This window comes from Panulirus ornatus, chromosome 5, assembly GCF_036320965.1.
Source record: "Panulirus ornatus isolate Po-2019 chromosome 5, ASM3632096v1, whole genome shotgun sequence".
Lineage (NCBI taxonomy): Eukaryota > Metazoa > Arthropoda > Malacostraca > Decapoda > Palinuridae > Panulirus > Panulirus ornatus.
In genome coordinates this window covers 41,393,332-41,410,964 of record NC_092228.1, presented here as the reverse complement: position 1 = coordinate 41,410,964, position 17,633 = coordinate 41,393,332, and the positions used below count along the sequence as shown (strand labels likewise).

Below are 17,633 nucleotides of genomic sequence, written 5' to 3'. Positions count from 1 at the left end.
CTCCTTTTATCTTTACTACTGATAAGAGATTAAGGGTCATGGAAGACTCCAGTTACTGCTGATAAGAGATAAAGGCTCATGGAAGACTCCAGTTACTACTGATAAGAGATAAAGGGTCATGGAAGACTCCAGTTACTACTGATAAGAGATAAAGGCTCATGGAAGACTCCAGTTACTACTGATAAGAGATAAAGGCTCATGGAAGACTCCAGTTACTACTGATAAGAGATAAAGGGTCATGGAAGACTCCAGTTACTACTGATAAGAGATAAAGGGTCATGGAAGACTCCAGTTACTGCTGATAAGAGATAAAGGCTCATGGAAGACTCCAGTTACTACTGATAAGAGATAAAGGGTCATGGAAGACTCCAGTTACTACTGATAAGAGATAAAGGGTCATGGAAGACTCCAGTTACTGCTGATAAGAGATAAAGGGTCATGGAAGACTCCAGTTACTACTGATAAGAGATAATGGCTCATGGAAGACTCCAGTTACTACTGATAAGAGAAATGGTCATGGAAGACTCCAGTTACTACTGATAAGATATAAAGGCTCATGGAAGACTCCAGTTACTACTGATAAGAGATAAAGGGTCATGGAAGACTCCAGTTACTGCTGATAAGAGATAAAGGCTCATGGAAGACTCCAGTTACTACTGATAAGAGATAAAGGGTCATGGAAGACTCCAGTTACTGCTGATAAGAGATAAAGGCTCATGGAAGACTCCAGTTACTACTGATAAGAGATAAAGGGTCATGGAAGACTCCAGTTACTACTGATAAGAGATAAAGGGTCATGGAAGACTCCAGTTACTGCTGATAAGAGATAAAGGCTCATGGAAGACTCCAGTTACTACTGATAAGAGATAAAGGCTCATGGAAGACTCCAGTTACTACTGATAAGAGAAATGGTCATGGAAGACTCCAGTTACTACTGATAAGAGATAAATGGTCATGGAAGACTCCAGTTACTACTGATAAGAGATAAAGGCTCATGGAAGACTCCAGTTACTACTGATAAGAGAAATGGTCATGGAAGACTCCAGTTACTACTGATAAGAGATAAAGGCTCATGAAAATGTCTGAGAATATAAGGCCAGTTTGAACGTATTAACATGACACCATTATCATTGTACTGACATGACATTATCGTACATGACACCATTATCATTGTACTGACATGAGATTATCGTACATGACACCATTATTATTGTACTGACATGAGATTATCGTACATGACACCATTATTATCGTACTGACATAACACGAGATTATCGTACATGACACCATTATTATCGTACTGACATGACATGAGATTATCGTACATGACACCATTATCATTGTACTGACATGAGATTATCGTACATGACACCATTATCATTGTACTGACATGAGATTATCGTACATGACACCATTATTATCGTACTGACATAACACGAGATTATCGTACATGACACCATTATTATCGTACTGACATGACATGAGATTATCGTACATGACACCGTTATTATCATACTGACATAACACGAGATTATCGTACATGACACCATTATTATCGTACTGACATGACATGAGATTATCGTACATGACACCATTATTATCGTACTGACGTGACATGAGATTATCGTACATGACACCATCATTATCGTACTGACATGACAGCAGATTATCGTACATGACACCATCATTATCGTACTGACATGACATGAGATTATCGTACATGACACCATTATCATTGTACCGACACGACAGCAAATTATCGTACATGACACTATTATTATCGTGCTGACATGACATGAGATTATCGTGCATGACACCATTATTATCATACTGACATGACAGCAGATTATCGTACATGACACCATTATTATCTTACTGACATGACAGCAAATTATCGTACATGACACCATTATTATCGTACTCACATGACAGCAACTAATACATTGGTTGACATGTGTCATGTAATGTCAGGGGCGACATGACAGTATACCAGCTAAACATATTGACATGACAGGAGTCTGTGCTATTCTGAGCTGACATGACAACACCTCAGCTCACACTGTATTTGACATGACATCATCCAAGCTAAGAGAGACTATTAGGGCCAAGCTATCCCAAAGCTATAGTGGACCATCAGGGTAAAGCTATTCCAAGCTATAGTGGACCATCAGGGCAAAGTTTTTCCAAGCTATAGTGGACCATCACGGTCAAGCTATGAAAGCTATTGTGAACCATCAGGGCCAAGCTATAATGGACCATCAAGGCAAAGCTATCGAAGCTATTGTGAACCATCAGAGCCAAGCTATCAAAGCTATAGTGGACGATCAGGGTCAACCTATCAAAGCTATAGTGAACCATCAGGGCCAAGCTATCAAAGCTATAGTGGACGATCAGGGTCAACCTATGAAAGCTATAGTGGACGATCAGGGTCAACCTATCAAAGCTATAGTGGACGATCAGGGTCAACCTATCAAAGCTATAGTGGACGATCAGGGTCAACCTATCAAAGCTATAGTGGACGATCAGGGTCAACCTATCAAAGCTATAGTGGACGATCAGGGTCAACCTATCAAAGCTATAGTGGACGATCAGGGTCAACCTATCAAAGCTATAGTGAACCATCAGGGCCAAGCTATCAAAGCTATAGTGGACGATCAGGGTCAACCTATCAAAGCTATAGTGGACCATCAGGGTCAACCTATCAAAGCTATAGTGGACCATCAGGGTCAACCTATCAAAGCTATAGTGAACCATCAGGGCCAAGCTATCAAAGCTATAGTGGACGATCAGGGTCAACCTATCAAAGCTATAGTGGACCATCAGGGTCAACCTATCAAAGCTATAGTGGACCATCAGGGTCAACCTATCAAAGCTATAGTGAACCATCAGGGCCAAGCTATCAAAGCTATAGTGGACGATCAGGGTCAACCTATCAAAGCTATAGTGGACCATCAGGGCCAAGCTATCAAAGCTATAGTGGACGATCAGGGTCAACCTATCAAAGCTATAGTGGACCATCAGGGCCAAGCTATCAAAGCTATATATATTCCTGCCCTGTTGATGTTGTTTACATGCGCTGGCCTCACCCCCCCCCCCCCTCGCCTACTAACGAATTCTGTCGCTAAAAGAAAAAAAACGAAAAAGAAAGAAAACAAAAAACGCGAGACGAGCCATTTAAACTCACCTCTGTATGAAGCCCGACCACCGACATACGGCATTTAATGACTTTGTTTCTGTCATTTAAAAAAAAGGCCTTGTCCCTATATATATATATATATATATATATATATATATATATATATATATATATATATATATATATATATATCCATTTATTCATTTATTATATCTTGTCGCTGTCTCCCGCGTTAGCGAGGTAGCGCAAGGAAACCGACGAAAGAATGGCCCAACCCGCCCACATGGATATACATAAACGCCCACACATGCACATATACATACCTAGACATCTCAAAGTATACATACATATACATACACATACATAGACATTTATACAGATACACACATTCATACATGCTGCCTTCATCCATTCACGCCGCCACCCCACCACACACACATATATACATACATGACCCAACCTGCCCACACACGCACATATACATACCCATACATTTCAAAGTATACATACATATACATACACACATATATATAGGCCATATAAGGCCTCGTTCAACATGGATAGCACAATTATATATCAATATTTTTAAAGCCATCACAAGCGTCCATTCCCAAGGCTAGTTTAAACACGACGGTGGTACGACCCCAATTCGGTCGTTAGGGGTACGACTCTTGTGATATGATGGCCTGGCCCTTTGACCTGACCAGCAAGGGTCGTCAGACCCAGGGGTCATTTTGTTTAAGAGGTCGTCTCGTCGTGCGCAAGGGTCGTATACCATCGTGGTCAAGGGGTCGTATACCGTCGTGGTCAAGGGGTCGTATACCGTCGTGGTCAAGGGTCGTATACCGTCGTGGTCAAGGGTCGTATACCGTCGTGGTCAAGGGTCGTATACCGTCGTGGTCAAGGGTCGTATACCGTCGTGGTCAAGGGTCGTATACCGTCGTGGTCAAGGGGTCGTATACCGTCGTGGTCAAGGGTCGTATACCGTCGTGGTCAAGGGTCGTATACCGTCGTGGTCAAGGGTCGTATACCGTCGTGGTCAAGGGGTCGTAAAGTCGTAACCACCACATACTTCCATACCATTTCCAGCCTTATGTAACCACCAAGTTCAAATAGATTAATGTTTGACTCTCTCTCTCTCTCTCTCTCTCTCTCTCTCTCTCTCTCTCTCTCTCTCTCTCTCTCTCACTCTCTCTCTCTCTCTCTCACTCTCTCACTCTCTCTCTCTCTCCCACCTTTATCATCACCCACCCTCCCCCTGCTCTTGACTACCCTAACCTCCCCCCCCCACTCCCTCTCCCTACCTCTCACTCCGTCTCCTTACCTCTCCCTACCTCTCACTCCCTCTCATTACCTCTGACTCCCTCTCCTTACATCTGACTCCCTCTCCCTACGTCTCACTCCCTCTCCCTACTTCTCCTTACCTCTCATCCCCTTCTCCCTACCTCTCACTCTCTCTCCTTACCTCTCACTCTCTCTCCTTACCTCTCACTCCCTCTCCTTACCTCTCACTCCCTCTCCTTACTTCTCATTCCCTCTCCTTACTTCTCATTCCCTCTCCTTACCTCTCCCTACCTCTCATTACCTCTCACTCCCTCTCCCTACTTCTCCTTACCTCTCCCTACCTCTCATTACCTCTCACTCCCTCTCCCTACTTCTCCTTACCTCTCATTCCCTCTCCTTACCTCTCACTCCCTCTCCTTACTTCTCATTCCCTCTCCTTACCTCTCCCTACCTCTCATTACCTCTCACTCCCTCTCCCTACTTCTCCTTACCTCTCCCTACCTCTCATTACCTCTCACTCCCTCTCCCTACTTCTCCTTACCTCTCACTCCCTCTCCTTACCTCTCCCTACCTCTCATTACCTCTCACTCCCTCTCCTTACCTCTCCCTACTTCTCCTTACCTCTCACGCCCTCTCCTTACCTCTCACTCCCTCTCCCTACTTCTCCTTACCTCTCACTCCCTCTCCTTACCTCTCACTCCCTCTCCTTACCTCTCACTCCCTCTCCCTAACTCTCACCTGCAGTACTTGCGGTGGGACATCAGACGGCACAGCTGTGGGGATCGCGATGCCTTCCTGTTGTTGTTGTTGTTGTTGTTGTTGTTGTTGTTGTTGTTGTTGATGCTGTTGTTGTTGTTGTTGTTGTTGTTGTTGTTGCATCAGCTGCTGCTGCTGCTGCTGCATCTCCTGCATATGTTGTTGTTGTTGTTGTTGTATATGTTGTTGTTGTTGTTGTTGTTGTTGTTGTATGCGGGAGGCGTCCCTCTCCCTGGCCTCCTGCTGTTGCTGGAGCTGTTGACGCATCAGCTGTTGCTTCAGCTGCGTCCTTGACGTGGTGGGCAGAACCTTCACGTTGGAGGGGGGGCTGTTGCAGTGGGAGGGGAGAGAGAGAGGGAGAGAGAGAGGGGAGAAAAGCGTTAGACGCGTCATATATGAATGTATATATATACATTTTATGTTGGAAAGGATCACAATTTTGCGCGTGATCCAAGATATTCCTATGAGTCCACTTTGGGGGAAAATGAAACATGATAAGTTGCCAAGTGCACTTTCGTGTCATAATCACATCATCGTCATCAGGGGAGACACAAGAGAGAAATATAACAGTCAGTTGATATACTTCGTCTCTTCGATGTATATCAACTGACTGTTATATTCTTCTCTTGTGTCTCCCCTGATGATGATGTGATTATGACACGAAAGTGCACTTGGCAACTTATCATGTTTCATTTTCCCCCAAAGTGGACTCATAGGAATATATATATATATATATATATATATATATATATATATATATATATATATATATATATATATATATATATATGTGGGCAGATGATAAACATCTTCCTATCTCCCTCACTGACTTAACCTTAAAATCTAATTAACTGACCCTTAAAATACCTTAGACCCTTTAAATCCCCTTTCTGGTTCTTAAAATCTCATCAGGCCCTTAAAATCCCCTCCCTGAGCCTTAAAATCCCTCCCTGACCCTTAAAATCCCCTCCCTAACCCTTAAAATATCCTCAGACCCTTTAAAACCCCTCACTGACTTAAAATCCCCTCCCTGACCCTTTTAATCCCCTCCCTGACCCTTAAAATCCCCTCCCTGACCCTTAAAAATTCCCTTCCCTGACCCTAAAACATATCTACAGTAACTACTATATGTAGGGAAGGACCCTAAAACATATCTACAGTAACTACTATATGTAGGGAAGGACCCTAAAACATATCTACAGTAACTACTATATGTAGGGAAGGACCCTAAAACATATCTACAGTAACTACTATATGTAAGTTATATGATGAAGTCATGCAGTACACACACATGAATATGTTGGGTCGTACGCTGGAGCATACGTTGGGTCGTACGTTTTCTCGTACGCTGGGTCGTATGTTGAGTCGTACGTTGGGTTGTACGCTGAGTCGTACGTTGGGTCGTATGTTGGGTCGTACGTTGGGTCGTACGTTGGGTCGTATGTTGGGTCGTACGTTGGGTCGTACGTTGGGTCTTACGTTAGGTCGTATGTTGGGTTCGTACGCTTTCGTATATTTGGTCGTATGTTGGGTCGTAAGCTGGGTCGTGTGTATATATATATATATATATATATATATATATATATATATATATATATATATATATATATTATTTTTTTTATTTTATTATACTTTGTCGCTGTCTCCCGCGTTTGCGAGGTAGCGCAAGGAAACAGACGAAAGAAATGGCCCAACCCACCCCCATACACATGTATATACATACGTCCACACACGCAAATATACATACCTACACAGCTTTCCATGGTTTACCCCAGACGCTTCACATGCCTTGATTCAATCCACTGACAGCACGTCAACCCCGGTATACCACATCGCTCCAATTCACTCTATTCCTTGCCCTCCTTTCACCCTCCTGCATGTTCAGGCCCCGATCACACAAAATCTTTTTCACTCCATCTTTCCACCTCCAATTTGGTCTCCCTCTTCTCCTTGTTCCCTCCACCTCCGACACATATATCCTCTTGGTCAATCTTTCCTCACTCATTCTCTCCATGTGACCAAACCACTTCAAAACACCCTCTTCTGCTCTCTCAACCACGCTCTTTTTATTTCCACACATCTCTCTTACCCTTACGTTACTCACTCGATCAAACCACCTCACACCACACATTGTCCTCAAACATCTCATTTCCAGCACATCCATCCTCCTGCGCACAACTCTATCCATAGTCCACGCCTCGCAACCATACAACATTGTTGGAACCACTATTCCTTCAAACATACCCATTTTTGCTTTTCGAGATAATGTTCTCGACTTCCACACATTTTTCAAGGCTCCCAAAATTTTCGCCCCCTCCCCCACCCTATGATCCACTTCCGCTTCCATGGTTCCATCCGCTGCCAGATCCACTCCCAGATATCTAAAACACTTCACTTCCTCCAGTTTTTCTCCATTCAAACTCACCTCCCAATTGACTTGACCCTCAACCCTACTGTACCTAATAACCTTATATATATATATATATATATATATATATATATATATATATATATATATACACACACGTCATGGAGAGAGACACTGGATATAGGGCCGAAAATCCCTTATAAAAAACCCTACGAGATAGACCATATATGTGTGTGTGTGTGTGTGTGTGTGTGTGTGTGTGTGGACAGTGGACAACCTCGTCTTATATTTCCGGACGCCGTTACCGTCCTGGGCGTGGTAGCGCGTCGCCTGGTCACCTACCCAGGCGCAAAGACCTTACAAAAACATTACATCATCACTATATGCCCACCTCCTTCCCCCCCTCTTCAACCCATCCCTTCCTTCCCCTCACCCTTCCCCTCATTCAACCCCTTGAGCACGACGGTATGGCTTCCTTAGAACGACACACCCCCTCCCCCCCCCTTAAACACGACGGATACTAACTAATACAGTCACCAACCCTTACTCCCTTACCCCATTTTCTTTATTGTTTTTTTTTTGTGTCTTGCCTCCCCCCCCTCCCCATTTTCTGTGTCTTCCCCCCCCCCTCCCCATTTTTTTTGACCCTAACCTTCAACGCTCGAGTCAAAAATTAATAACAATAATAATAATAATAATGATAATAAATAATAATAATAATAATAATAATAATAATAATAATAAATAATAATAATAATAATAATAATAATAAATTCGCTGATCCTCCCCGCGCCCCCCCCTTAACAAGGGGTTGGAGCCAGATCCCACAATGGCGCCACATGTTGCTTAAAGACAAAGGAAAACAAAAAAACAAAAAAACAAAAACCACGAAACAATTTGAATAACACGTTGTGGAAAATGAGGAATAAATAATACATTCATTTGGCCACAGAGAGAGAGAGAGAGAGAGAGAGAGAGAGAGAGAGAGAGAGAGAGAGAGAGAGAGAGAGAGTTAACTTTAGGGGCGATTCTCATTGCGTTCGCCAATCGCCAAAATATTTAACGAGTTCTGACGTCATTCGATGGGGTGTTTAGAAAGGGGTGGGGGTGGGGGGGGAGGGGAAAGGAGAGAGAGAGAGAGAGAGAGAGAGAGAGAGAGAGAGAGAGAGAGAGAGAGAGAGAGAGAGAGAGAGAGCCAGGTCTTGGCAGGTTGTTTATGGCTTTTGAAGAAGAATTCCCGGCGCGGTTCGCCATTTAACATGGCTGGCGCGCGCGCGCGGGGGGCGGGCGGCGGCGGAGGAACTAGTTTTCCCAGCGCCTCTCCCAACCCCAGTCCTTATTTACGAATAATTCCTCCCCGTTTCTCACTCTTAATAACAACCATATGTATCAAATCATCTCAAAATCTATATCTAATTCATCTATAACTATAATATGGCTTGATGAGAGGTTGAAAAGGGGTAATATAAGCTTGAGGTGAGGGTTTGTGTGTGTGTGTCCTAGGAGGTGTAACGCGGCCGCCATTTCCCTCTCCCTGGCCAAAATTGTAGGCTCAGTATGGCGGGGTTTGTGACGCACCCACACCGGTCGTTGCCTTCCGTCACACACCTTCCCTTTGTGAACGACCCTTGTGCACGGATGTACGACCTGGAGAGGGGGGGTGGGTGGGGTGTACGGCGGTACGTACGACCCTTGTAACACGGTAGGGTACGACCGTCGTACGAGCTCGGAGGTCGTACCGTTGTGGTACAGCGTCGTACCACTGTTGTACCCTTGTACAGCGTCGTACCGTTGTCGTACAGGGTCGTACCGGTGGTACAGGGTCGTACCGTTGTCGTACAGCGTCGTACCGTTATCGTACAGGGTCGTACCGGTGGTACAGGGTCGTACCGTTGTCGTACAGCGTCGTACCGTTGTCGTACAGGGTCGTACCGTCGTGTTCCATGGGGTATGCAATATTGCTCAACACACACTACACCAGCCTTAGCTGGGTTAAACTGGACACTGCTATGTTAAACTAGTTTCGAGAGCATGGCTAGGTTAGGTTAGTTTGGGCAACACAGCTTTGGCTCCTGCTAGGTTAGGTTAGGCTATCCTAGCCTCCATCAGCTAAGGCTAGGTTAGGTGAGACTATCCTAGCCTCCATCAGCTAAGGCTAGGTTAGGTGAGACTATCCTAGCCTCCATCAGCTAAGGCTAGGTTAGGTTAGGCTATCCTAGTCTCCATCAGCTAAGGCTAGGTTAGGTTATCCTAGCCTCCATCAGCTAAGGCTAGGTTAGGTTAGGCTATCCTAGCCTCCATCAGCTAAGGCTAGGTTAGGTTAGGCCATCCTAGGCTCCATCAGCTAAGGCTAGGTTAGGTGAGACTATCCTAGCCTCCATCAGCTAAGGCTAGGTTAGGTTAGGCTAGCCTAGCCTCCATCAGCTAAGGCTAGGTTAGGTTAGGCTATCCTAGTCTCCATCAGCTAAGGCTAGGTTAGGTTAGGCTAGCCTAGCCTCCATCAGCTAAGGCTAGGTTAGGTGAGACTATCCTAGCCTCCATCAGCTAAGGCTAGGTTAGGTTAGGCTATCCTAGCCTCCATCAGCTAAGGCTAGGTTAGGTTAGGCTATCCTAGCCTCCATCAGCAAAGGCTAGGTTAGGTGAGACTATCCTAGCCTCCATCAGCTAAGGCTAGGTTAGGCTATCCTAGGCTCCATCAGCAAAGGCTAGGTTAGGTTAGGCTATCCTAGGAACCACAGCTAAAGCTATTAAGCTGGACCAAACAGCATAAACCGAGCCTAAGTTAGCCTACCGGCCAGAGCTAAAAGCTAAGTTAGGGTAGACTACAGCTAGCATCGGCTAGGTTAACCTAGGCCACACGCCACCCCGCCTCGGCTAGGTTAAGCTAGGCTACACGCCAACCCACATCGGCTAGGTTAACCTAGGCTACAAGCCACCCCGCCTCGGCTAGGTTAAGCTAGGCTACATGCCACCCCGCATCGGCTAGGTTAAGCTAGGCTACACGCCACCCCGCCTCGGCTAGGTTAAGCTAGGCTACACGCCACCCCGCCTCGGCTAGGTTAAGCTAGGCTACACGCCACCCCGCCTCGGCTAGGTTAAGCTAGGCTACACGCCACTCCACCTCGGCTAGGTTAAGCTATGTTGGTGTAGACAGCAGTCGTCTATATATATGTATGAACACTTGGCATCGCTTCACACGAGAGGGAAAACAATAATAATAATAATAATAATAATAATAATAATAATAATAACTAAAGTAATGAGTAAAATATTTCTCTCTCCTTATTTTAAATTACGAAAATATATAGAGGCATTTTTTCTAGAAGCCTAGCTCTATACAGCACCGTTATTCTTCTAGAAGCCAAGCTCTATAGTGGCGTTTTTTTAAAAGCCTAGCTCTATAGAGGCGTTTTTTAAAAGCCTAGCTATTTCCTCTCATTTCAAATTACGAAATATATAGAGCCTTTTTCTAGAAGCCTAGCTCTATAGTGGCGTTTTTTTTTTAAAGCCTAGCTATTTTCCTCTCCTTATTTCAAATAACGAAAATATATAGAGGCGTTTTTCTAGAAGCCTAGCTAAAATATAAAGCAGCTTTATTTACTTAATTCATTATTTATGGTTCAATATACGAATTATATATTTTTGGCGCTTTTAATATTTTTCTTTTTTAAAAATGGGAAATTTGCATAAATGTCGCGTTACAAGGCATTATATATATATATATATATATATATATATATATATATATATATATATATATATATATATATATATATCTTTTCTTTTTTTTCTTTTAAACTATTCGCCATTTCCCGCGTTAGCGAGGTAGCATTAAGAACAGAGAACTGGGCCTTTGAGGGAATATCCTCACCTGGCCCAATTCTCTGTTCCTTCTTTTGGAAAATTAAAAAGTCCACTTAGGGGGAAAATGAAACACGAAAAGTTCCCAAGTGCACTTTCGTGTAATAATCACATCAGGGGAGATACAATATCTATCTATCTATCTATATATATATATATATATATATATATATATATATATATATATATATATATATGTGTGTGTGTGTGTGTGTGTGTGTGTGTGCCATTCTTTCGTCGTTTCCTTGCGCTACCTCGCTAACGCGGGAGACAGCGACAAATTACAATAAATAATTATATACATCCTTTCCCAGGATATGCTGTCAAGCTTTCATGATGTTTAATATTCAGCTCAAGCTGAGGCAATATCCATGAAAATCCAGCTTGAGAAGGCATTGCCACAGCTTAAAGCCAGGCTAAACTTCACGAAGATAATAAGCTTAGAAGAATTGGTTAAATGCAGTCCAATGTCAGACTAAGCTTTGGCATGACGAAGTGTCAAGCTTTGGGTACGGATTAAGCTCTGCATGACAATGTCAGAGGGTGTGGGGGGTGCGCGCGCGCGCATGACAGCGCCAGGTCAAGCTGGGAGAAGGGAGTGGGTCAGGGTCATTGGTAACACTGCGAACACACACATACATACACGTCACGGGTTGTTACTAACGTTGGCAACCCTGACACCTAGACCAAAAGTCCACATTGCGTTAATTTATTCCACAATTTTTTTTCCCTATTATTTCTTTTTATATAAATTTTGTTTATATATATATATAAATCTTTTCCTTAGAATAAATCGCAGGGGCGACATATTCCACCTCTTTGTTTACTTAATATTAACCCTTAACGTGTCGACCCGCCTCCAGTTTTCTATGACGGCCTATTCCCGTTCTCTTCGCTCCAATGTTATGTTCTTCGGAAGGAAAAGTTCTCCACGTGATCGTGTTCTACTGCTGTAGCGGATGGGACGAAGAACAAGTGGATGGGAGGCACTAAAGCAATCCTCTCTCTCAATGAATGACGAGAGAGAGAGAGAGAGAGAGAGAGAGAGAGAGAGAGAGAGAGAGAGAGAGAGAGAGAGAGATGGATAGATAGATAGATATACAGATAAAGTGTTAGATAGATGGATGGATAAAGAGACACATAGATAGATAGATAGATAGATAGATAGAGAGAGAGAGAGAGAGAGAGAGAGAGAGAGAGAGAGAGAGAGAGAGAGAGAGAGAGAGAGAGAGAGAGTTAAACTAGGGCAATACCTTGGCACCCCTGTACTCCAGTGTTGTCAAGGCAGGTGTACCCCAACATCCCATTCACATGGGCCTCTTACTGCTTCACCTACCCACATCACGTTTTCTATCCTCTTCCTTTCTCTCGTCTATCCTTCACACGTCTCTCTCCATCTATATGGACGAGGGACGAAGGATAGACACCCTGTCCTCCAGCAGATAACCTGGTCATAGACCATCATGGTCTTGTGTTATCTGTCCTTCCCATGTACTGTCCTCCAGCAGATAACCTGGTCATAGACCATCAGGGTCTTGTGTTATCTGTCCTTCCCATGTATACTGTCCTCCAGCAGATAACCTGGTCATAGACCATCAGGGTCTTGTGTTATCTGTCCTTCCCATGTATACTGTCCTCCAGCAGATAACCTGGTCATAGACCATCAGGGTCTTGTGTTATCTGTCCTTCCCATGTATACTGTCCTCCAGCAGATAACCTGGTCATAGACCATCAGGGTCTTGTGTTATCTGTCCTTCCCATGTATACTGTCCTCCAGCAGATAACCTGGTCATAGACCATCAGGGTCTTGTGTTATCTGTCCTTCCCATGTATACTGTCCTCCAGCAGATAACCTGGTCATAGACCATCAGGGTCTTGTGTTATCTGTCCTTCCCATGTATACTGTCCTCCAGCAGATAACCTGGTCATAGACCATCAGGGTCTTGTGTTATCTGTCCTTCCCATGTATACTGTCCTCCAGCAGATAACCTGGTCATAGACCATCAGGGTCTTGTGTTATCTGTCCTTCCCATGTATACTGTCCTCCAGCAGATAACCTGGTCATAGACCATTAGTATCTAAGGGTCAATCTCCAACGACAAAAAATAAGATTTCCACTCATTTCAACGTCTTCGAATTCCCATTAAAGCAAGTAACCACTTCTCTGCCCATTTTCTTTTACCAACATCTTCCTTTCTTTTGAGTTAAACGAAAAATGTGTGTATGTGTGAGTGTGTGTGTATGTGTGTGTGTGTGTGTGTGTGTGTGTGTGTGTGTTATTACAATTCATGTGTTTTGGAAGGAAGACTTTACAATCGTTTCCAAACAAACCTTAAAATATTACAGAAACGGTGTAAATAAATTACAATAATTCAGTCGATATATATATATATATATATATATATATATATATATATATATATATATATATATATATATATATATATATATATTCCTATGAGTCCACTTAGGGGGAAAATGAAACACGATAAGTTGCCAAGTGCACTTTCGCGTCATAATCACATCATCAGGGGAGACACAAGAGAGAAATATAACAGTCAGTTGATATACAACGAAGAGACGAAGCTACGACGCCATTGGGTAAAGTGACTGTTATATTCCTCCCTCTTGTGTCTCCCTTAATGATGTGATTATGACACGAAAGTGCACTAGGGAAACTCATCGTGTTTCATTTCCCCCCCCCCCCCCGGTGGACTCATAGGAATACATAATATATAATATATATATATATATATATATATATATATATATATATATATATATATATATATATATATATATCAGCAGCAATATTATTCAAAGATGATTCTACAGTGTCCTGGTTGACCTTGCCAATTTGAACAGCTAAATTTAACTCGTTACATCACACTGGCAAGACAGCAGACGCCACGCCTTGAACCACCCTTCATCCAGTAACTACCTAACCACCTATAAAACCCACAGGCACTCCTAACGATGCAGTTGATACATCAGAGGGAACGACTTAAGTGTTTGGAAGGGCTGGGCAGTAAAGTGGACACACGAGAGAATAGGGAAGATGCGAGTATGTTAAGACATCAACATCATCACTACAAAGTTATAGAAACATCATCACTACAAATTATACCACCAACGGTGAGTAAGATCTTTGTTGTGTATATTAAAAAAAGAAAAACGGGATGCAACCAGTTTTCCTTCATAAACATAGTCATGGAGTTATTATATTTCTCTTCGTAACTAATCATTTCTGATTTTGTTTGAACAGGTTTTCTGGCATCTTCACTACATCAATATATATATATATATATATATATATATATATATATATATATATATATATATATATATATATATATATATATATATATATATATACCTGGTTTAAAAAGCGAGATATACATAAGTATACTTATGTAAGTAGGAGAGATGGCCAGAGAGCGTTATTGGATTACGTGTTAATTGACAGGCGTGCGAAAGAGAGACTTTTGGATGTTAATGTGCTGAGAGGTGCAACTGGAGGGATGTCTGATCATTATCTTGTGGAGGCTAAGGTGAAGATTAGTATGGGTTTTCAGAAAAGAGGAGTGAATGTTGGGGTGAAGAAGGTGGTGAGAGTAAGTGAGCTTGGGAAGGAGACCTGTGTGGGGAAGTACCAGGAGAGACTGTGTACAGAATGGAAAAAGGTGAGAACAATGGAAGTAAGGGGAGTGGGGGAGGAATGGGATGTATTTAGGGAATCAGTGATGGATTGCGCAAAAGATGCTTGTGGCATGAGAAGAGTGGGAGGTGGGCTGTTTAGAAAGGGTAGTGAGTGGTGGGATGAAGAAGTAAGAGTATTAGTGAAAGAGAAGAGAGAGGCATTTGGACGATTTTTGCAGGGAAAAAATGCAATTGAGTGGGAGAAGTATAAAAGAAAGAGACAGGAGGTCAAGAGAAAGGTGCAAGAGGTGAAAAAAAGGGCAAATGAGAGTTGGGGTGAGAGACTATCAGTAAATTTTAGGGAGAATAAAAAGATGTTCTGGAAGGAGGTAAATAGGGTGCGTAAGACAAGGGAGCAAATGGGAACTTCAGTGAAGGGCGTAAATGGGGAGGTGATAACAAGTAGTGGTGATGTGAGAAGGAGATGGAATGAGTATTTTGAAGGTTTGTTGAATGTGTCTGATGACAGAGTGGCAGATATAGGGTGTTTTGGTCGAGGTGGTGTGCAAAGTGAGAGGGTTAGGGAAAATGATTTGGTAAACAGAGAAGAGGTAGTAAAAGCTTTGCGAAAGATGAAAGCCGGCAAGGCAGCAGGTTTGGATGGTATCGCAGTGGAATTTATTAAAAAAGGGGGTGACTGTATTGTTGACTGGTTGGTAAGGTTATTTAATGTATGTATGACTCATGGTGAGGTGCCTGAGGATTGGCGGAATGCGTGCATAGTGCCATTGTACAAAGGCAAAGGGGATAAGAGTGAGTGCTCAAATTACAGAGGTATAAGTTTGTTGAGTATTCCTGGTAAACTATATGGGAGGGTATTGATTGAGAGGGTGAAGGCATGTACAGAGCATCAGATTGGGGAAGAGCAGTGCGGTTTCAGAAGTGGTAGAGGATGTGTGGATCAGGTGTTTGCTTTGAAGAATGTATGTGAGAAATACTTAGAAAAGCAAATGGATTTGTATGTAGCATTTATGGATCTGGAGAAGGCATATGATAGAGTTGATAGAGATGCTCTGTGGAAGGTATTAAGAATATATGGTGTGGGAGGCAAGTTGTTAGAAGCAGTGAAAAGTTTTTATCGAGGATGTAAGGCATGTGTACGTGTAGGAAGAGAGGAAAGTGATTGGTTCTCAGTGAATGTAGGTTTGCGGCAGGGGTGTGTGATGTCTCCATGGTTGTTTAATTTGTTTATGGATGGGGTTGTTAGGGAGGTAAATGCAAGAGTCCTGGAAAGAGGGGCAAGTATGAAGTCTGTTGGGGATGAGAGAGCTTGGGAAGTGAGTCAGTTGTTGTTCGCTGATGATACAGCGCTGGTGGCTGATTCATGTGAGAAACTGCAGAAGCTGGTGACTGAGTTTGGTAAAGTGTGTGGAAGAAGAAAGTTAAGAGTAAATGTGAATAAGAGCAAGGTTATTAGGTACAGTAGGGTTGAGGGTCAAGTCAATTGGGAGGTGAGTTTGAATGGAGAAAAACTGGAGGAAGTGAAGTGTTTTAGATATCTGGGAGTGGATCTGGCAGCGGATGGAACCATGGAAGCGGAAGTGGATCATAGGGTGGGGGAGGGGGCGAAAATTTTGGGAGCCTTGAAAAATGTGTGGAAGTCGAGAACATTATCTCGGAAAGCAAAAATGGGTATGTTTGAGGGAATGGTGGTTCCAACAATGTTGTATGGTTGCGAGGCGTGGGCTATGGATAGAGTTGTGCGCAGGAGGATGGATGTGCTGGAAATGAGATGTTTGAGGACAATGTGTGGTGTGAGGTGGTTTGATCGAGTAAGTAACGTAAGGGTAAGAGAGATGTGTGGAAATAAAAAGAGCGTGGTTGAGAGAGCAGAAGAGGGTGTTTTGAAATGGTTTGGGCACATGGAGAGAATGAGTGAGGAAAGATTGACCAAGAGGATATATGTGTCGGAGGTGGAGGGAACGAGGAGAAGAGGGAGACCAAATTGGAGGTGGAAAGATGGAGTGAAAAAGATTTTGTGTGATCGGGGCCTGAACATGCAGGAGGGTGAAAGGAGGGCAAGGAATAGAGTGAATTGGAGCGATGTGGTATACAGGGGTTGACGTGCTGTCAGTGGATTGAATCAAGGCATGTGAAGCGTCTGGGGTAAACCATGGAAAGCTGTGTAGGTATGTATATTTGCGTGTGTGGACGTGTGTATGTACATGTGTATGGGGGGGGGGGGTTGGGCCATTTCTTTCGTCTGTTTCCTTGCGCTACCTCGCAAACGCGGGAGACAGCGACAAAGTATAAAAAAAAAAAAAAAAAAAAAAAAATATATATATATTTTTTTTTTTTTTTTTATACTTTGTCGCAAAGTGCATATGAACGCACACTTTGATACACATACCCACACACACACACATATATATATATATATATATATATATATATATATATATATATATATATATATATATATATTTGCAGCTCTTAGCCTGCGCTACGTTCCGTCACAGGGCCAGGCAGGACCCATTGTGAAACAAGCGGTTTCCTGGCAGAATTGGAGTCTGTCGTCCAAGGTTATAT

The 17,633-nt window shown here is 43.0% G+C and overlaps 1 protein-coding gene across 4 annotated transcripts in view; it reads right to left on the bottom strand.

Annotated features, from left to right (window-relative positions):
* LOC139748724 (microphthalmia-associated transcription factor-like) overlaps positions 1–17,633 on the bottom strand; it is a 232,105-nt gene that overhangs the window by 158,160 nt on the left and 56,312 nt on the right. For all 4 annotated transcript variants that reach the window (XM_071662092.1, XM_071662090.1, XM_071662089.1 and 1 more), the window contains exon 2: positions 5,159–5,504. In XM_071662092.1, coding sequence (XP_071518193.1) covers positions 5,159–5,504 — 346 coding nt within the window. The remainder of the gene's footprint in view (positions 1–5,158; positions 5,505–17,633) is intronic.